The sequence below is a fragment of the Cardiocondyla obscurior genome, linkage group LG02, assembly GCF_019399895.1.
Source record: "Cardiocondyla obscurior isolate alpha-2009 linkage group LG02, Cobs3.1, whole genome shotgun sequence".
Taxonomy (NCBI): domain Eukaryota; kingdom Metazoa; phylum Arthropoda; class Insecta; order Hymenoptera; family Formicidae; genus Cardiocondyla; species Cardiocondyla obscurior.
Window position 1 is genome coordinate 731,317 of NC_091865.1, and position 22,333 is coordinate 753,649.

General features: G+C 47.3%; 1 protein-coding gene across 1 annotated transcript in view; it reads left to right on the forward strand.

Annotated features, from left to right (window-relative positions):
* The first annotated feature begins 6,910 nt into the window (after positions 1–6,910).
* Positions 6,911–22,333, forward strand: part of Chi (LIM domain-binding protein 2 Chi) — a 130,682-nt gene continuing 115,259 nt past the window's right edge. The window contains exons 1-2 of the mRNA XM_070674465.1: positions 6,911–8,298; positions 8,759–9,413. Coding sequence (XP_070530566.1) covers positions 8,274–8,298; positions 8,759–9,413 — 680 coding nt within the window. The 5' untranslated portion in view covers positions 6,911–8,273. The remainder of the gene's footprint in view (positions 8,299–8,758; positions 9,414–22,333) is intronic.

Below are 22,333 nucleotides of genomic sequence, written 5' to 3' on the forward strand. Positions count from 1 at the left end.
GTACACTGCGGGATTGCAGCTAGACCCGCATTTGCCAACCCGGGAATCCGTCGGAGCACCCTGGGCGCCATCGTCCACGTTATCAAGACGAGTCGCGGTGAGTCGCCGCTCGGAAAACGTTTAATTTCTTCGTTAGTGTCGGCCGGTGATTAAAACCCGCGCGGATAACCGAGCTCGGACGATCGCGAGCGATATCGCCGCTTTAACGTCGCGCGAAAGAATCGCTTACGTAATTACGCTTCTGCACACGCGTCGTCGACCCGGTTGATTATCGTCAACGTATCTGTCGCGCGCCCATCGAACTCCGCTGCGTGCAACTTTTTGTCGCGATAAAAAAAAAAAAGAAATAAATAGACTAGCGACGTAAAATTATGCGAGGACGCGTTCTTACGCTCATAACCGCGGAACATATATGCACGTGTCTCGTGATGCGAAGAGTTTCTTGCGACGCGCGATGACGCACACCGAAGGGCAGATATCGCATTTTCTGCGGCGATAGCGGCTAGCTTACGTACGCAATTCTAGACGGCAGAGGCAGGGGATGAGAGAACGAGGAGAAATCGGTCATCGGCAATCCGGCCGGCGCGGTATAATGCATGCGGTGCATGTGAAACTCGACGCACACGACGCTGGCTGCCGTCGTCATATCTGCCTTTCAGCGTACGTCTAGAAATCCTGATCGCTTAATCCCCCGCGGAAGATAAAATGAGTCGAAATCGAGAATAACGAGTAAAGTTTACCGGGCAGAAAAAATGCGAGTATGTAAGAACAAGCAGCCGTCGTTTCAAATGCAAATTTCGAAGGCTAAGATGACCATTGAGCCTACTTAGGTTTTATTTGAAGAGAGGCCGGCACTCACGTCGAGCCCGACGAGTAATGACTTGGATAAACGAACCGTTCCGCGATTTTTCTATGTTTTAACATCATGTAATCTATGTAATCTTTATTTCCTACCGGTGTAACCGAGATACGTTCGTCCGCGATAAAGCGATACGTCCATCAAACGCGTCTGACGCATATATCTGATCTATCTCCCGCTTTGATGCTCGATGTAACATTCGCAGAATACCGGAATCGAAATCGTCATTTTTTCAAAGAAAAAAAAAGGAAAAAAATAGCGGCGAGTCGATCAAGAAAAAGAAAAAAAAATTAACGTGATACATGCTGTCTATTTTCTTGGCGTTTTCGTCCTCAGTAGTAAGAGAAATTTTAATCGCAGCACGCGATGGATATTTTTTAATAAGTATTAATATTTAATTAAACGTTATAGAAAATTAACGCGACGGCGAATGCATTCAAACTGACATCGACAGATGTCGTTAGGTGGTCATATGCGGGCGAGGATAAAACGGTGATAACAACCGAAAGAGTGGTCGCAAAAATGCCTCGGAACGAACTTGTAAAAATGAAAATAATTCAAGAGAAAAATAGTGCGTTGATTAGGGCACTTACCACATTCGTCACGGAACAGCGTGGACTTTCTGTAACAGAAAAAAAAAATTAAATTAAATTAAATTGAATAAAAAAAAAAATAATTGATAAATCATTCATCGGTATTCGCGGCGAAGGGTATCGAAGTGTCGGCGGCCGTTTTTTGGTCGCGGCACGCTATCGACAGGACTGTTAACGCAGGGGGATATCGATCTCGAGGTGGGAAAGCTGTCACGGGTCGACCGGAGATGCAGATTTCGTCACCGCGTGAAATGACGAGTCTACGGATCTCGTGCGAAATTGGTGACTGTGCGCGAGGCCGAAGACGACGGTCTCTTCCGCCCGGTTCTCACGAGCACTTCACCCGCCAGACAATAGTTTACCGTATCGACCTATTCCCCACTTCTCCTCCTCTATCTCTCCTCCTGCGCCTCCATCTTCTCCTTTCTCCTTCCCGTTCCCTCCCGCCGCCGTCCCGATTCTGCCGTGCTTGTTCACATCTACCTCCAAGTGCCACTCCGCTCAACCAACCACGAACCTGCTTCTTCTAGTCTTCCCTTCGTGCCTTTCCACGAATTCAACTTGCTTCTGTATCGTGAACTCCGAGACTTCCGAGTTCAGCTAGGAATAGCTGCGAACCGCTCTCGGGGCTGAGAAACTTTTTCTACTTTCGCGCGACCGTCACCCCACCCTTGAATTTCCCGTACGGAGCGTACAAAAATGGTACGATTACATCGGCATCGTTGATTACGCTTTTATTAGACCTCGTGATTAATTTTATCATTTGAAAATGCTCGACGCATCGATCGGAAAGCAAGTTCGAATTTAGACCGAGCGATTCCGAAACGTGCCCGCGGTCTCAAACTTGGAACATCTTTTATTATATCTATTACCGTTGCGATTAATTAGCGATCCTCGTTACAATCTCTCCGCGTGCGTATCGTTACTTTTATAATACAACTATTGATCCCCGGTACGCGCCGGGACGGGTGGAGGGTTGTTCGAACTCGAGAGTCGTTCCCGCACTTTGCCAGCGCGTGGCCGACAGTTCCCGAAGGTCGAGATTTGTTCCAAAGTTTGTATGAATGAAACTTATCCTAATATCTCTGAACGGCGTGCGGTTTTCTTCGGCCATTCCGCTGGTAGGGTAGCGGCCGCGAGAGGCGGCCAGACACGCGGCGAGTCGAGAGAGCACGTGCGAGCTTGCGAGAGAGGGCTCGGTGGATCGACCGGCGCCGTCCGCGTCGCGTCCTATCGCCCGTTCGAGCAGGGTCACTGGAACGTGCTTGTGTACGAACTGTCTGCAACTGTCATTCACCTCGCGGTACACCACGCGTGTATATGTAGGCGGGTGCGTAGTATCTGTGTGAGTACGCACCGGGGAGATATTCCCATCCGTCCCTTTATCCGCGCGCGCGACAAAGGCGCGAGAGATAAAGACGCGAGAGCGAAGAAACCGGCAAACTTTTTCCGAGATTCTTATCCGGAACACGCGCGATATAAACGCGGCGGAGCCACTTCTCGATCCTTGAAATTCACCCTGAATTTCGCGGCGCGGGGGTTTCCCACATGCGAAGCGACTCTACTCGATGCACGTCCCGATACGCGTTAAAGTAGCATTTTGAACGCAAGATTTTGAAGTTAATCGCGGATCGCCCGCGTATCGATTACGTTGCGATAAGTGGCGGTAACCGGGGACAATTTGCAACAGCTGAGAACAAGATATAGATAGTGACGCCTTTTGCTGTGTCTGCTCTTTTTTTTAATTTTTTTTTTTTTTTTTCTTGGGAGCGAGCAAAGTTCGAACCGCGGGTCGATAATGTTTATCGAAATTAGGTATGCACAGAGCCTAGTAACCCCGACGAAGAAGCTTAGTTTTTCATAGCAGGCGGTTCGTTATATATTAAGAAGGTCGCGTCAAGCCGGCGCAAGTTATTCGCGTACGTTGTTCCCACAATAAACGACCGAGCATCAGAGAATCACGTCGCCGAGGGTCTCTCGAAGTCACGTCACTCGCTAGCTCTACGATTGTTTTATCGCGACGTAATCGTTCAAGCTGAGGGGCCGGCCAACGCATCGAGCTTCGCCGCAGGCGATTTCCCTCCGTTCTTCAGGGTATAAAGACGATCGCGCTGACCCCGAATCCACGGGTTATCGAATCGTGCTTCTACGCGCGGCGGCGCCTCGTCGGCAGATCCGCATCCGAAATGCTGCGTCGCGTCTCTCGCGTCGACGGCTCACCGCGTGAACGTGACGGCGGGTTAAACCTCATTGCTCATTCGTGCTTTATTGCCAATGCGGCCTTGAACGATCTCTCTGCGAGATCAGATACGGCATCGGCGGCCACTAAACCGGAAGCTGCCGCGCTATCTCGGAGACATTGATCGATCGCATTTTCTTCTACTCTTCGATTCGTTGCCCGGTAGATAGAAATTTTCATCAAATCACGATTATTTCTTAAAGATATCGCGCTACGATTTGCGAAAATGATCTAAACGAGGTCGAGAAAATTTCCTGCTTTTATTTTTTTTTTTTTTTTTTTTTTTTTTACTCAACCGTTTTGCTTTTTGGAAGTTTTCCGTCTGAGATTCTGCCCACCTTGCATCTAGGTGTAATTGTAAAAAATCACGGCGTAATGTTTTACAATTACATCTCCGCGACGTAACTTTCGGGCGGTAATTCCTCCAAATTTCCCAGACAGTGAGGTAGGTCGGTATAATCTTCCATAGCGTCGTGTTTCTATACAGTACGCGGAAGGAGCAAGGAACTATACAGCGACGGAGTAATATCTCGACGCGAAAGTGCACACACGCGTGCTACGTACATGCACGAGGCGCGAGAGAAGGAACGCGCGCTACCTCGCGTATGTACATACATGACAATTTCTGCATATTTTTTGATAATTTTACTCGAGCGGGCGAACTAAATCTTTCAGGAGGAGCTGCAACATTGAATTTCCGCAATTCAACATGAAAGCGCTCGAGTGCGTCACCGGTCCGTAATCTTATGAAATTCTATTTTTTTTTTACATCGTAATAAAATATCTCGCGAGATAGATTCGAGTCTAGAGAAATCTTCTTTATTTCAAGGAATATTCCAAACGGATTTTATTTCAAATACAAAAATTATGCAGTTTAATAAAGCAGATCGATTCGATGGTGCGTGTAACATATTTGCCGCATCGCTACGTCCGCGCGTAATATATTTCAACTCTTTCGTTACGGACGGAGATGATTTCCCGTAAGACGATATCGTTTTCACGCGGTGCTACCGGTCAGTCTCGCGAGTTTCGGTAGCGGCGAGTTCTCCGTGGCGTTGCATCATCGCTTGATAGAATGATGTGCCGTCCAGCCGCCATATCTTCCGCAAGCGGTCGACCCCCGCTGTCGGCGTTCCTGGGACATGGGGTAGGAAGCAAGAGAGCACGAGCGAGCGAAAGAGCCGGAGAGGAGCCGCGCGGAGGAGGAGAAAAACGAACAGGAGAAGGTGGAAGAGGATGAGGAGGGCGACCGGCAGGGTGAACCTCTTATTGATTTTTAGGGTGACACTGTCAACCGGCGGCGAGTGTCGAGTCCCCGCGACGGGCGACTTTCAAACGACGCCGGGGCGAGAGAAAAAAAATCGCGCCGGTCGGCAACGCGTTGCTTCGCGTCCGTGCATGGAAAAAGGTCTTCCGATCTTGGGATCGCATGGCGGGTCGCGACACCCCGCCGACGACGTCGCGCGTCCGATAGAGAGCGACGACGATGACGTTAAACAGCCTGCTTTAGTTGGCACGCACACCGGGCGAGGCCGTGCAACGTTTTTTCGCTGCGCGTCGCGACGACGACGACGACGACGACGACAACGACGACGACGGCGGCAGCGGCGGCGGCGGCGGCGGCGACGCCGTCGAGAAGAAAGAGTAACCGCGGCGCAGTCCCGTTGCGGTCGGGGGTGCAGCTCTCTGTCGTTGCGCAGGGCCGCACAAGTTCGTAGGAGTTGCTCCACGTGGGGTGAGCCGTTGGCCGCCTCTCGCGATCGTCCCACGCGTTCGTCTTTGACGTCTCTGTCCGCGCGGCGCGAATACACGCATATACATACGTATATATCTACAGCTCTATCTATCGGGGGTGGTTGCCACCTTGGTAACGCGAGGGGAACACTACGCTACAGGGGGTGCGAGTCCCCGCGAGCGAACGGCGTCCGTAGTAGTGATCGTCGTTTGCCGTTTCTCTATCTTTCTCGCGCTACCCTTCTCCGTTCCTCCTTCTCTCTTTTCCTCCAGCTATCTCGCTTCTTTTTTATTTCTTTTATTCCCACCCCGCGTTTTTCCGCTCTCCCGGCTTCGAAGGTAGGCGTCGCGCTGGCGGACGCAAGTGACGCACAAGTTGCACGGGAAACGTGGCTTCCTCGGAGCAACGCCGATCCGCGCCTCGTTCGCGAATAGTATACGCGGGGTGATCGGCAGGAAGTTAATTTCGGCTACGCGCGGGATTGTAGGAAAATCACGGAATGCTGGAACGATCTTACGCGATGCGTGGCCGAGAAGTGAAGTGCGCGAGGGAAGAATCGCTCTTGGAAGCGCCGCTAAGTAAGTCGCGGATCCGCGACAAGCTCCACCGGAAACCCGTCTCGATTTAACATCCGTCAGGCAACGCTCTCCGTGCCGCTGGCGAAAATTTCGACACGGTAACGTCGCCGTCACGCGCGTATACACGGTGTCGCTCGCATGCAACAGGCGACACCGCGCTGCCGAAGTTTCCTCTTGATTAATCGATCGGAAATTACCGCGTTTCGTAAGTGACGTAAGCCATTTCGCGAGGACCGATCGGCGAGCGATACCTTGGCTCGCTGCTAGTCGCGCCGTCCGCTTCCCGACGGGGAAAAACTATCGTCGAAGTCGAAGGGCGGTGCGAAGAGGAAGGGCCGACCGCGCACTTACGTAGGGCTAAAAAAAAAAACGACGTTGCGAGAGCGCGAACCGCGCCGCCGGGAACGTTACGGCCGCGAAATTACGCGAAGCGCGGCGCACGCGAGTGACAATCGATACCGGCGTGAGCGCGAAGGGCGAAGGTGTGTAGCGGCGTGCAGTGGGCGGCCTCGACGCTTTGGAGAAAAAAGCGTAAGCGGAGGTGCGCGCTTCCGACGGTTTAACGTGCGTCGCGGCCGTCGGGCGGAAAGTCGTCTGGCGGTGACGCGAAGCCGGTCAGCCGGCACGGCGCGGTCGCCATTCGCGTGAAACCAGCGGCCGAGGTGGTCGCGCGAGGGACAACAGACCACGCGGCCGAGAGAAGGAGTGGACGGCCGAGGAGGCGAGGAAAAGCGGGCGGGATCTCCTTGGGGGAGATGCGTGACGCGTCGCGATGACGCCGCGCGGGTGTGTGCGCGACGCGGCCGCTACCTTCGTCCCTGACTCTTCCCCACGACCGTCACCCACGCACGACGGGCGCGGAAAAGTAGCAGAAAAATGGCAACCCTCTGGGGCGTCCGCGCGTGGAATTACCGTCTGCGGCCGAAAAAGAAGTCCAGTTGACACTCGAGCGTGAGCGGGCGACACCGAGAGGCGAGGGACGCCGACGCCGCGGCAGGAAGAGAGGAGGAGAGGAGAGAAACGGAGGGTGGAACACGTGGTCCGGCGAAGGTGGCAGCTAGGAGATGCAGGATGCGTGCGTGGTTTAGTTAGGTTCCTGGCGCACGTGCGTATGTGCATATTCGCGAGCGCCTCCGCGGTGGCACGCGTGAGCGATAGAAGTCGGTAAACGTTGGCGAGATAGAGAGGGTGGACGACGAAACGACGGAAATAGTGACGGCCGCAAGTTTTTTCTTTACGATTTAATGAATTACTTACGCAGCACGACGTCGCATCAAGATTCGTGGTTACGTGGTCAGTGTGCTTTGCGAGATATCCGGAATTCGGGAATCGCGAGCGTGCAATCGGCAGAAAAGTCCGTTTCGCCAACGAGATACGAGAAGTTAGCCGCGACAGCTCGCGGAGTGCGAGAGTGTCGCCCTCGCGCTTCGCCGCGTCGCGACAAGTCGGGCTACTTTCCTAACGCCAAGTCGGTCTCTTGACTCCGGTGGTGTTGGCTCGCGCTCCGTCCGACACGTTCTCGTCTCCGTCGCTCGTTCAGTTTCCTCGGTTTCTTCCTCTCCCGCGTTTGGTTTCTCGCTCTCACTCTCTCCTTCTCTCTCTCGGACGTGTGGAAGAGAGTGCGTGCGCGCGCGGGCGGGCGCACTCCGCGAGGTCGCTTGTGTTTGGAACGTCGCGAACTTTTCTGCAATGTGACGACGCGGAGGATGAATGGTTGCTAGCGTCATGTCGCAACAGTGCTCGCGTTTGGGAGCGGGTGCGTGACCGGTGTACGTACGAACGCCGGCCGTGGCGTCCTGAGCTGGCGACACGCGCGCGGCCAGCGCGTCTGGACAACCGTTGGAAAAATGCCGGCGACGCGACCGCCGCACGACGACGACGACGGCAGGCCCTTGTTGTTGTTGCCGCTGTTTCACCGTGACGTCTTCGCGACCGCGCCGGATGTGCCGCGATCAACGATCAACGATCAACGCGGTCGCGAACTCCTGAAGTGACTGTCGACGATCGAGTGTGCCTTTGCCCGCGAGCCGGCCGGACTGTGCGTTTCGTTTGGTACGCGTACTGGTTTAGGTTAGGTGTGCCGGCACATAACCTTCAAATCGCAAGCGGCACGGAGTGCTCGGAACCTCCGGCGCCGCGTCGCCGTCCTGCAATTATCCGCGAGAACGATCGGGAACAAGTGCGCGTATCCTCGTCCAACTATCGCGTCGGATCTTTCGAACAGTGACTCTAATCGGTGAGGTGGAATGAGCTGGGTGACCACGGGACAATGAAGGCCAATGGGACAAACAATGGTGATTCTCTTTTCTACATATTTGTATTTAACAATGCTTCTCCACTTGCAAATGTGTCGTTACTTTATGTTAAACAAATGGGAAACTTTGTAACGTTTATATCATTGAACATGGAATATGTTGCATACAGAAACGCTTCGATATTCTTATAATTATCAGATATATGAAACATAAGAGTCTTTATTGCTGAAAATATCTGTTTATGCCATACTTTATATACGCATGATCTGTTTTTTATTACTTTTTCTGTCATAAATATGATAGAAATAAAATAAATATCAATTTTTTAATGTTAACGTGATAATTTTATCTTTTGCGTTTATGTTGTAACTTCTTGTTACAGATACGTAGAGTTGCATTGTACAATTTATGTAAAAAATATATTTAGTGTATGTTATCAATAATGCAGTTTTCAGCTGCATCACTCAATAAAAAAGCTATAATACTTAACTGTTTGCAGGCTGTAGCCGCCTAAATACACCATTGGCAGCCACTACCACGCTGGAGGATCCCGGGACACCAGCCTCCTGGAAGGGCCCGCCGCCCGGTTCAGAGGCATCGCCTTTTACACCCAATTCTGTTGGCCAGGGTGGTGGTCCTGGCTCAGGCCCATACAACAGCACAGGCGGCCCACCAAGTAATGCAGGCTTCCAAGGGCCGAGTCCATTTCCCGGCAGCGCTGGTAGTCCAGCCGGAGCTCCGCCGTATCAGGGCCCACCACCTGGTTCGGCGACACCACAATACACCGCCTCTCCCGCGCCAAGCGGTTCTTCGACACCTGGCCCTGGACCACCGCCTAATTCCACCGGTTTTCCACCGCCCCCGAATAATTCTGGCCCACCGTACAATGGACCTGGGCCCAGTCCGTTCGGATCACCTTCTGGTGCCCCACCGCAGTTTGTTGGCCGACCTGGCTCTTCGGGACCGCCCTTCGTACCTCCTGGTGCTGGCAATCCGCATTTTCCTTCGCACGGTCAACCGTTCGGAGCACCGCAGTACGGCATACCGCCAGGAAGCCCATTTGGACCAGGAGGACATCCTATGGCTGGACCTATGGGACCTGGACACCCAGCGATGATGGGACCCGGTGGTCCTGTTGATAGGCTCGACCAAGGGCAAGTTTCTCAGTCAATTTGTTCTATGCTTTGGCTTTTGGTATGGTTGGTAAATAATTTCGTTCGTTTTTTGTCATATAGTTTACATGGCAGTACAGTACAGTACAGTTTATATCGCAATAATTATATAGCAATAATTATATAGCAATAATTATATACCAACAGCAATAGTTAACAAAGCGAACGAACTCATTTATCAGCCTTACTAATTTTTTTTTTTTTTTAATGCAAAATACTGCGCAAATTATTCTTTTATTGCGTAATTACACAAAAAATGACAATTTTGAATTCGCGAAACACCCTCGCGATAACGCCTAGGGAACATCGTTCTTAAGTCGCGGATTTTAGAGCTCGCTCATGAGACGTATAGACTCGATTGCCATTACATGGCACGGCGCCGCGCCACCGTCTTAGACCACGGCTACTTCATAATCGTATATATCGCTAATTAGACTGATTAAAGACAATCTATCGTGTCTCCGAGATGCGACGGAACTGATTAATGATATGCGCGACTCCCGTGCACCGCGGGGCTATAATAAATTCCATCTAGACGCGTGCCCGTGCCGATTATGCTCGGGCAGTGCATTAATCCTTGTTTTCGAGAAAAATATTCCGGTAATTCAATACGACGCTATTGAACGATCCTTCGTCGTTATCGCTATAAATTTGCCCATGGCCGAGCGTATCTGTAAAATCAGAAAAATTGCCCTCCGAGAAAAATTGCGAGAAACAATTTTTTAATATTTAACACAGTGAAAAAAAAGGGGTGGGTGAAAATTATCATTATTAAAACGCCTTTCTTGTCATGCATTAAGAAAGTATTGACCGCGCGTCGCGTTAATTTCCCACGTTGCAACTTTTATTTGAAATACGAGCGTTATTTGTCTCGCGTATTAACACTTCGTTAGAATGCGAGACAGTAATTTCCATCGGAATACCGATCGGTCGGTTGCGAGTGCATTTTAATTCAGGAAGAACACACGAGCGTTTGACTCGCGATATTAATTTTCCTAAGGTCTCTCGATAGCACGGGAAATGAGTGCGTACGTCGTCACCCACCCACGTGGCGCGCCTCGCTAGCAAAACTTCCTTTTTAAGTTACGTTTATTCGCGGCTCACCTCGTTTCAACTCCCTCGAGAAAATAGTGGAGAGTTCCTTATAGCGTTGTTCGCTAATGATGTTGCTCTACTTCCCACGCATTTCTTCATCGACGCACCACCAAGTACCCTTAAAATTACGCTACCGAAGGGCGCCGGTATAATCTATCGTTATCGAATACGTTGCGGCACGTATGAATATACATGTTAGCAAATAAATTCGTTCGGATTTTTTTTTAACGTAACTAAAACCGAAACTTATTTGCTAACCAATATATTGTTAATTATCATTAGCGAACTGTGATGCAAATCATGATGCAAATTGTACTGCACGGTGGGAGAGGTAGATTCGCAAAGATAGATTATTATTGGATACGAAGCCATTATAGATATGCACGAGTTTATGTTATTTGGTATCAACAGCGATGCGGCTATCTCCAGTTACCACAGGACTCCTTACAATTAAGCGCGTACAATAATAACAGTCGTGCTCTTCGATGCAGGACGATTCTCCTCGTGTTTTTGCACACAGTCGTTTCTCGTTTCAAGGGAGACAGCCGCGGGCTGTCTTTCCAGCGGCTTTACGGCTAGCGCGGCTGGACTAGACTGGAATAGAGCTAGATTAGCGTGCGACACGTACGTCGCGTGATGTTTCTCTAGTTAGTTACAGGGTGTATGAAGTAAGCGTCGGTAGAATGTAACCGGTGCACGTGCGAATCATTTAGAGTATCAGCAAGAGCTGTACGATCGCGATTTACTTTTACACCGGCAAGAAGCCGCCGCCGAATGGATTTGTAGATTTATTGCGGCCTGCTCGATTAATTCGTCATTTAATTACTCGAGATAAAAATTTTTTTTTTAATTTTTTTAATTTTTTTTTTTTTTTTAATTTTTTTTTATTGCTCTCGTACTGTATTTGTTTGCGTTCAACTTTCTGTATCAGATGAAAGTATTTTAAATAAAATTATTTTTATAAAAATATAATTAATTTATTTGAAATTTCTTACTGTACTCTCTGAGTTTTCTAATTAGAAATTGCAACTCAATTTAATACTAGGAAACAACGTTCCTAAGTCGCGGATTTTAGAGCTCGTTCGTGAGACGTGTGACTCGATTGCCATTACATGGCACGCCGCCGCGCCACCGTCTTAGACCACGGCTACTTTATAATCTTCGTATATATCGCTAATTAGTCTGATTAAAGGCAATCTATCGTGTCTCCGAGATGCGACGGGACTGATTAATGACATGCGCGACTCCCGTGCACCGCCGGGCTATAATAAATTCCATCTAGACGCGTGCCCGTGCCGATTATGCTCGGGCAGTGCATTAATCCTTGTTCCCGAGAAAAATATTCCGGTAATTCAATACGACGCTATCGAACGATCCTACGTCGTTATCGCTATAAATTTGCCCACGGCCGGGCGTATCTGTAAAATCAGAAAAAAAATTGCCCTCCGAGAAAAATGCGAGAAACAAATTAAATCGACCTCGTCGTTCAGTAAAAATAAATTTTTTTTAAAACTCGCCGCGCGAAGAAAACCAACGTTTCGAGACCCTGAAGGAGAGGCAAGGTGCCGATTCGCTTTTGTTGCGACGCGATCAAGGTTCTTCTTATCCTACCGAGAAGCTCGCGATAAGATAAGGCCACCGACGGCGTTCGTACTTCCGATCACGCTTTAAACGCTTCGCCCGCGCTTCGACGATATTCCTCATCGAGCTATTCACGATTAATATTACTTCGCGTCCAACACGATAAATGTTTCTTTGCAATAGTATTGACGCGCGAAATTGTAACGATCCGCCGTGTCGGCTGTCACTTTCGTGTCTTAGAAGCACTTGGACACGTGCTGCGGACACGAATTTTGAGAACCCGGTTTAGGTCGACTAGGTTATCCGATGCGTCATCGCTCGCCTCGCGATAACGCGGTGTATTTTTTTTTTTTTTTTTCTTCCAAGTGAATTTAAAACGATGCCTCGCGCGCGTGCACGCATAATCTTAGTATGCAGTCGGTACCGCAAATATCTGAATGATGTAATATACGTTATGCCCGGCAAATTTTAGAACGAGAACGTCAAGGTTGCACTTTGCACGAATTATCAAAGCCGTTCCATTTGTTTCTCAGGAAGACGACAAACCAGAACTTATTATCGCGTAACGTTTCGTTCTGAAATAAAAATTTGTTCGAAGGAAATATATTATTAACGTACGTCGACGATATCTCGTTCAGCATCGAGAATGCGCTAGGTGTTTTCGTGTATTTCTCTCTGAAGAAAAGATCTTCGATATTTCAAAAGGAATTTCACCGATTCCTATAAAGAAAATAAGATAGATTTGATGTAATTTTGTACATCTATTCATATTTCGAAATTCGAACTAATCGATTATCGAAATTAAATCTCTAAAGAATTTGTTATATCGCGGTATTTAATTTTTATTATTTTTTCGCTTTGCCGGAAACGCCGAGCTTTATGAAACGCTCTGTACGGTGGTATAAATAGATAATCTGTCGTCATATTGGCCATAACAGTCCACTGTCACGCGAAAGAACACTCGCACGTGCGTCTGGCCAATCGGGGTGGAACTTTGCGTGAAGGCGTATGTAAACTTTTTCTCGGGTCCGCGCAAGGAAGGGTCGGCGGAAGGGTAAAGAGGGAGGGTTGGGTAGGTGGTCACGCGAGGTTTCACGAAAAACTGTATTCGCGTGGTCAAAGGAATCTCCCGCGAAGGTTAACTCCCGGCCGCAGCTTTGTGCGCTATCCAAGTTCTCGCTGCCGCTGATAAGTCGTTCGCTACCGTGCTACCGATATTCGTATGAAATTATTTTTTTAACGAACAATTAATTCCACGTGTCGAGTTTCTTTTTCACCCGTCGCTCCGAGCCTCCTCCGGGAATAACTAAGCGCTGATGAAATAATCTCCGTGTAATCGATATCATCGGTCAAGAACAGTGTCAAAGAGCGTATTTATTAACCGCTCGTTTTTTTTCACGCGTCTTTTTCTGTATTACATCGCGATTGGTAATTTTATGTAAGAACTTAATAACGTGACATTGTATAAATTACTAAAGTAAAAAGCGGAAGGCATGATCGCGGTCACTTAATGTGCGATAATATTTTCCAACGATAAAATTAATATTATTCTATATTCCTAAAACGACTTTTAATTGAATATTTATATATATTTAATTATTGTAATGCTTGTTACGTTTATCGGTGAAAAGTGCTCCGGTGGAAATGCATAATCTGTACGTTTGTACGAAGAAATTGAAAGAGTAGCGAATAGGAACTTTTAGACAACGTTAAGTTAAGATTATTCACGGCTTGTCTTCGATTGGTTCAAGATTATTCCGTGACTCGATCACGGGCCGATGAGTCTTTTTTTTTTTCTTTTCCTATCGCGGATATTTTTAGACAATTGTTTTACGGCTCGATACTTCGTTCCGTGCCAATCGTCCGGTAGTCGCTCACTAGTACGTTCTCTCAGGCGTAGTAACAGTATACCTCGAGAATCCGTTACCTCGGCTAGGATCTTCCTGGTCACCGTTGCACAGTTGGCTCCGCACAACGCGCTTTAGAATAATACAATGTAGCTAGCTTAGCGTTTGCTGACATTTCCCGAATGCCACGATCGCTAGTTAATACAACGCAGGCTCGGTGAAACTGCATTCTCATTAAAATTAACTGATCGGTTCGCCAAAAATTTGGTCACTTACACAACCTGCTTATGATAATAAAAATAAATTAAAATAAAAGAAAACTCCATTTTTTATCTGTCGAAAATAAAACTTATTGCTAATAGTAACTGTTGTTCAGTAATTAAATTCGGTAATCGAGCGGGAAAATTGGAGAAAAATGACTGTTAATTTTTTCCCGATACGCGAGTATTCGCTGTCTATCAGGTGCGTAAAAAAAAAAAAAAAAAAAAAAAAAACTTGCTTTCGTCGCGGTATCACTCGGTGTCTCAGGTGCCGCCCGCAGGTGGGAGTACCTTTAACGCAGGTGTGCGTGCACGTTCGTCCGCGACTTCCTCCGCCGGAGCTCGCCCCGCGAGGAAAAGTAGTCAGGGGTTAAGAACGTCGATACCCGGTAGGTGCATGACAACGATTATTTGATACGTCTTTTCTCTGGCCTTCTTCGTATCCGGTCTGAACGTCTCTATCACCTCGCCGTCATCTCTACGCTCGCCGTCCCTGTCTGGTAATCGCGCGGGCTCATTAACATAAGCGTTCCACCCTGGTACATTCGTACGAATGACGATGCTACTTTGCAGAGTTACGGCAAAAGCTTTCTTTTTTTTTTACGTACTCGACAATTCCATTTAACATAACGCGAAACCCGCGTTTAAGTCTCGTCGTTTGTAATTTTTTTTTTTCTTTTTTTTCTTTTAACCGTCACGCGCCAGATTTGCTTAGACCTCCGCTTTGATGGAAGCTTCATTGTAAAGCTTTTTAACGCGACATTTTTTTAATGTGGAACATTAAATATGAAGCATTAAGATTAAAGTATTGGTGACCATGTCTAAGATGCCTCGCACAAACGTATCTTTCTAGAAAAAAATTTTTTTTTTGTGTTTCTCGCTATCTCAATTATTTATATACACATTTTATAAATAGTTTATGATTAAATCTTATATTATTTTCTTACATTTTTATTGTTCAACGTAACTTTCAATTTTTATATCCGCTATTTACTTTACTACTTCGTTTCTTTTCATCGATCATTCTAACTTTAATGTTATACCAAGAAGAGAAACTCATTTCTACGTTTTACATCTGTAGAAAAAAGCAAAGTAACATATTTTAAAATTTATCTCTATGTCGCATTTTTTTAAACATTTGTAAAGGAGAAAAATTGGCAATTAAAAAAGAGCGAGAAAGAAAAATTGCCGCTCTGTTGAACGTACTGGTTGACCGAATACACTTTTAATGTCTCTAAAAAATTGATATCAAAGTTTCAATGCACAAAATGTAGCCGAAAAGTATGATAGATAAATCCATATTTACCGAAAATATTTTCGGCTGGGTTGTAGAAAAAACGGTAGCGTTATAAAAGAAGCTCGACGTAAAATGCAACTCTTTACATTACTCTACATTTACTCTTTACTCTTTTACTGCGTGCAACGTAAATTGTAAAGTTACGTTCATATTTCCTAAATATTCTGCGTTCTTAAACCTAAAATTACTGCAAGTCAGAATAATAAAATAAGAACTCAATGACGCGACGTTGTATAATAAATTGCTAAAGTAAAAAGTGGAAAATACGATCGCGATTAGTGCGTTTCCCATGTGCGCGACGTAAAAAGTCACAAGAGCGTCGCGCGAAGAGACTAGAATGTATCGCGTGCGTTGGCATTCCTAGATAACACGGTCCACAGGTAGCTGGGCGTTTGTTTAATGCTCGTTTCCCGGTCAGTCCGCATTCTTCCTGATAGTGCTCGGGCACGTTCTCATTTACGCCCTTCGGGATTCGTCTTAATCGCTCGCATCGAGTCATCGTCTCAGTGCGTTGTCCGAGGCAAACACGTGGGGCGCTCGTACGCTCGACTAAACTTATCACGTGCTTCGGGCGCGCTGCATGCCCGCGTAGAGCGATCTGAGACTACGCTCGCTCGGGTGCACGCACGCACACGCACGCACGCACGGTGGAGGCGGGGGTTGGTCGCCCGGTCAAATGGCGAAAACCAGTTTTTCGAATAGTTTTGTAACAAGCGTCCGGGGCTGTTACGCGCCCCTAGGATTCGATCGGCTGAATCGGAGAATGAGGCGGAACGTATTATTTGAGACTTGCACGATGCGACTGAAACGCGCGCTGTATTGGGCTAGGAAAAAATTTGTTACGATTTTAATAGTTATTATGTACGTACGTACGTGAGGCTGCAGACTGATACCGCGATACACAGCCCGGGATCATTTTTAGGCGCGGACACGTTCGTGTTTCGGAACATAGTTGCGACATACGCTCGTCAAATATCAACGGGAAAGAGGATACATTTGCACGTGTGTGCGTGCACGGGCGAGCGCGCGCGCGCGTTACATGTGCGTGCGTGGGTGTAACGCGTATTGTGCTCGTCAGTGAGTGGAATATTCTAAATTCCGATCTAAAAACCGCGAACCAATTGCGTCAAACATGCGGACAGACGCGATATGCGAGTAATGCGAAGGAACTTTCCACGTTGTGAAATGCGACGATCGAATTTCATAAGGAAAATGCACGTGTATAAATCATAATATAAGAAACAGTTGGCGTAGGAAAAAATTTGTAATATTTAAAGCGTTAGGTTTTCGTGGGTTAAAAAAAAAAATTTCCGAAATTGATACGACGAAGTCGCGCGCGAGAATGCAGTTCCGCTAACATGAATTTTAATTCCCGTCCACTCTTAATTAACTAACATAAATTATAGGGTAACCCTATAATTTCGTCGACGTTGAATAATCGTCCGCCTGTCACAACTTAGTTAACACTTCCCTTCGGTCCAAGTGAGCACACACGCGCGCCCGGCCGGCGGAATGGAGAAATTGCAGTAAGATAAATTAGCCGGGGATAAAGTATGTTTCTCTCTTTCCTCGCTTTTCTTTTTTCCGTTATAAGTACCCCCGGCGTATTGTTCGGGGCCGAGACCGAAATAAAATAAGCGGACACGAGCTTTTGGTGTGGATAGTACAGCGCGAGGTGATGGGAACTTTTGCATGGTGTTGTACGAGACCCACCTCCCTCCACCTTTCCTACTCTCGCCCCCCCTTTCACCCTAAACCCTCCTAGCCACCCCGGAGGGGTTACGGAGGGTGGGTCGGGGTTCGAGGGAGGCAGAGGGGACAGAGAGGGGGAAAGAGTGAACGGAGGTTCTCATATTTCTAGTGTTTTAATTTTTCACGATATCTCTCCGCACTGCTGTCTGCAAATTATTTGTCATCCTCCGTTCTACGCCCTTCGCCTTTTAACACACTTGGATGCCGTTCTTTTGTCGATTCCTTCAGAGAACAAGATATAGACGACGTACGAAGGACTATTGTCACGGGTATGACGCATGGATCGATAGTTAGCGCGTGTTAAAGGTGGCACAAAAATTGCAGCAATTTCGCAAATCTCGTGAAAGCATTCCCTTCTTCCGTCTTGGCTATGTCCTTTTTGTACGACGCGTGTGAGACGGAGGGAAGCTTGTATTCTTTACTGTACTTGCGAGTAATGTCACCAGAAAACATTTTTATAAATAGAACGATATTACATTACCAATTTTTCATTCCTCGCTTATCAAAAATAATTATTTGAAACGTGATTTATTAAAAAAAAAATCTTAAAATAATTAAAAAAAAAAAACTATATTTTTTTAATTGTATAGTCAACTGTCAAATATCAAACAAAGAGTGATAAAATAATATAATATTTTTTATCAGACTTATTGAAGGATATTTCGTCGTAGCTACTCGATAACGAATTGTTATTCAAATCGGTGGGTGTTGAGCGCCCTGTCTCACACTCGTGCCAGAGCCCTCAGCGATATTTCTCGATAGAAAAGGTAAAAGAAAAAAAGGAAAAAAAAAAAAACATCGTTTTCCTACAAGATACTCGTTGAGAACCACTTTGTTCCCTTCTCCTTTTTACTCCTCCTTCGGCGGTAGGGACAGAGAGAAGAGATGAGAAGAGAGAGGAAGAACGCCGATAGCAGGAGGAGGCGTTGGTTGGTTGGTTGGTTGGTTGGTCGGTCGGTCGCTCGGTCGGACCCTTGGTCTCGGACCAAGGCAGCTCTCGCTTGTGCGTTCGCCACCGCCGTTTACACTTTCGCGTGCAAAGGGATCCCTCGGAACGTCGGGGATCCTCGGCGGCGACGTTGGGCGGCAGGCGCGTTTCGTTACCGTTTGTCTCAGGTCGTGGTCGAGTCCGCGGTTCCACGCCGTTACTCCCGCCGCGTTTCGGAAAAGGACAGGCGGAAACACGGATCGCCGTGTAGCGATCCTTCCCGCGAACTTCTTTCCCTACCTCTTTATTTCTCTCTCTAAAGCGCGGCAAACCGAACGAGTAGCCTCGTACCATATCGCGCCGGTTAAAGCGATACCTAAATCGCGCCGGCACTCGAAAAAGCATCAAATCTACGGCCGGGGAAACATTCGCGTGCGCGACACGCGAAATGGGTTCTCTGCGAGAGATTTACGTGTAAGACGCGGAGGTAGCTCGCTGATGGACCTCCGGCGTAATCTTTAGTGTTTTAGTTGGGGCAAGGTTCTGGCCAGGCCGCAGCCTGGAATGGATTCTTTGGCAAAAGACGAGCTCGCGGTTCGTTCGAATTATCCCGAGTGATTTAATTTCGCTGCAGATAAATATAACAATCGATATTTTTCGTGGGAATGGACGTTTATTGGTCTTTATCGCCGGTGCCGCGAGATAAAATCAAAAGTAACGGCAACTGGATAAACGACGTGTAATTCTAAAAACAAATATGTCTTTATTCATGCGCGGGCGATGTTTGTAAAATAATCCAAAATGTTCTCGGATCGATTTGCAATCGATTTATTAGATATCGTTTCGAAATTACTTATTAAGTTCGATTTTATTTGACGGTTAAATCACACGGCGTATCTCGATGTAAAATCAACCGGGGTGGATTGCGTTTTTTTTACAGAGCCATTTAATGCGTTACGACGTCGCGGAGATGCAGCTGCATAGAAAACGCGTATAAGTTGCATTGCACTTGGAAATGGCAACGAGGCGCCATGTATCAGACACTGTCTCGACCTGCCTTGAATTTATGGTTGATAATTTTCTCGGGCTGCAACTTGTTTCCCCTGGCTCGAATATCTTGCCCTTCTTACGCGGGTATTTCCTTGCTACCTTGGTAGCAACTTGTTCGTACTATACGACAGTCGTATCGGTATTCGTCCGCTTACGGCCAACTTCCTCCGTTGCATTGAAATCACTCCAGGCCCCCAAACTGTCGTGTTACGGAGAAAGTTTGATAAAGATTATCTCGCGTGTGTATACGTGGAATCGTTTAAGCCGCACGGGTAATAGCTGAATTATATCTTTAATTTTTTTTTTTTTTTTTAAGATGATGCGAGTGAAGTAAAAAGATAGGTTTTTATGAAACGTATATTTTCATTAATATTTATTTTTAAAAAATATATATACGCGAATATCTTTTTTTTATATTTTTTTCCATATAGAGGCATTACTCTGCGAAACGACGGAGTAAAATTATATCTGTAGTTTTGCCGATGACGAATATTTTCACCGGTTATGTAGGACGATATGCAGAAATGTATTTTGCAGGAGGGAATTCTCGCGATGGAAGTACGCGTCCCGCGATCGATGCACGGAAAATCGTTAAGAAATTGATTTATCGATCCTTTAGAGTTGCGCTTTTTGCGTGCATTATTAGTTGCGACGGGAGTGCGTCGAGGAAAAGAGATAGTATTGATTTTTACCGATATTTAGCCGTGGAATTATCCCCTCTCGCCCACCCCTTTTCTCCGTCTGTCTCTTTTTCTCATTCGCTCTTTATGGCTGCCGACTTCTTTTCCCTCCCTCCCCTTTCGACCCCCCTGTCTACCCGGCCCCGTCCTCCCGCTGTTCCGCTCACCTTCCCTTCCGTTTCGCGCGCTCCGGTTCTATCGTTTCTTTCGAGCCACCCTCCGCAGGCAGCATCCTTCGCGTATCCCGCAGGAAAAAGGATCCTGGGTGCCAGGGATAGAAAATCTGAATACCTATGACCCGGAAGGACGTTTCTATGCTAAGTGCGCGTTGGCCAGCAATAAAAAAAAAAAAAAAAGGAACTAGGTTCCTTTCCTCGCGAGTACGTGGCCTCGTAACCAAAAACTACTTCCTGAAGTTCCCAACTTCACGAAACACTTGCGAAATAAATTCGTCCCGACGGGAAATTACACATAAATAATAAAGATCCCTCGTGTGAATTTCGCCCTCTCATTTCGTTATTTGTGTCTGCCTAGCCGCGTCGCCTCGCTGCTCTACCGCGATAATCGCGCGTCCAGCGATATTTAGAATCCGGGCAAAATTTTGCTTATCGCATATTTAACACGAACATTAATTATTGATCGACGTGGTGCGTCATTAAACTGTTAATCTGCAATTCAAAAGCGGCTTCGTACCTAATCCGCTTAATCAAACGCCTTGGTATCGTAATGCCACGGTTCTCGCGAAGGCGCTTGGATTGATGCTTCAAACTTAACGGCATAGCTATCGGCGTTTTCTGTTGAAGATAAGTTATTGACTTCGCGCGCTTTTGAATTATTTCGTCATTCGGGGAAGACTTACCCCTTTAGGATCGCGGCTCTTCCTCTTTTTCTCTTACTTTTCTCTCTCTGGGCGACCTCTGCCGACTTTGGCGAGGAGCTCTGGCAGGATCTCCAAGGATATGTTAGCTCACTACGGTGTTCCCTTAATCGACGCTAGTGTGCGGGCGTAGGTAGCACAGTTGCGGACGGGGAGGAACGAGAGAAACCCTTAATTTATAGGGCTAAGGCGACCGAGCAGGAAGATGAGAAGGGAAAGAGGAAGCGGGCACCGACCGAAATCGGGGCGAGAAAGAGGAGTCGGGCAGAGAGAAGGAGCGTCTCTTACTAAAATTCAAAAGTTCCTCGCCGGAGTTTACGATGCCGTCTAGCCGGCGCGTCGCTGAGATTCTCCGTCTCCGGCCGTTTCCTCCGTCTGCTACCCTGCTTCGCTCCTCGCCTTCATCCTTTTTCCCCATGTCCTTTCCTGAATGTTCCTCCCGTCTGGACGTATTCGTGTGTACATGTGTATACGAGCGGATCTTAATTTCGAGGTGAAGCGCATTGCGCTCAACGACGAAGCTTCCCTTCGGCTCGAGCTTAGACGCGAAATGTTCGTGGTTCGGAAAATTTTCGGCAACTACGTGATTTTTCACGATTCGATTCGAAAGTTTTATTTACAGGAATTATCCTTTATTTACAGGACAAATATCGGATTGCCCCTTTTTATATATATATATATTTTTTTTTTTTTTTCTGCATTTCGTACGGTTATGGTTTATCGTGGGAATTTCGCGCGGAACTTGCGGCTCTCATTGAGGTTTGTGGCGATTTCGAAAAACCCGCTTTAATTCATTTATTGTATAGAAACGCAATTTTTTTTTCTTTTTTTTTAACAGCACATGGTTTTGGCTCGATCCTGTAAAAACTTATTTCAAAATAACGTGGCGGTATGTCTGTCGGTTCACGTATTCGCATAAGCCGGATATTTCATCGTTAAGTGTGCGCACAATCGCATAAAGAAAAAAGGAAATAAATTTTTTCCGCGAGTTATATGTTCAGCTATATTTTTTTTTTCGTCGAAGGAAATTACGTACGATCGCTGTCGGCGACAGTTTCGAAAATTTTTGACGAGGAAATGATTTGTCGGGGAACGGTCTGTCCCATGGAATACCTGTGCGGTAACGCGTGTACGTCGATAGGTCATGCGAGCGTTATAGGTTTCTCCGACGTCTCCCTTATGTCGGACGACGTCGCTTAGGGCATGAGTCACTCCGCGATTCCACGCACAATCGGACATCTGGTCACGCACGGATTGTCCCTGACTGCCGGGGCAGGGCCACGGGGCGGTAGGGGGTCGCGCGGATGCTGCGACACGACCGGCTTCTTACTTCCGCACATGTGACGCACACGGTGCACCGAGGTATCTTGCTGCGCGCGACACGTGTACCTCGTTATGTCGGTTATCCTTTAGGTGCTCGCCCCGATAGAAAGTTACACGGACATCCGCGTCGCATCTCTCCACCCACATCGACTTATAAGCCCGGCATGCGTACTTTTTGTTTTAATCCGAGGTGACGTACAAAGAAATCAAGT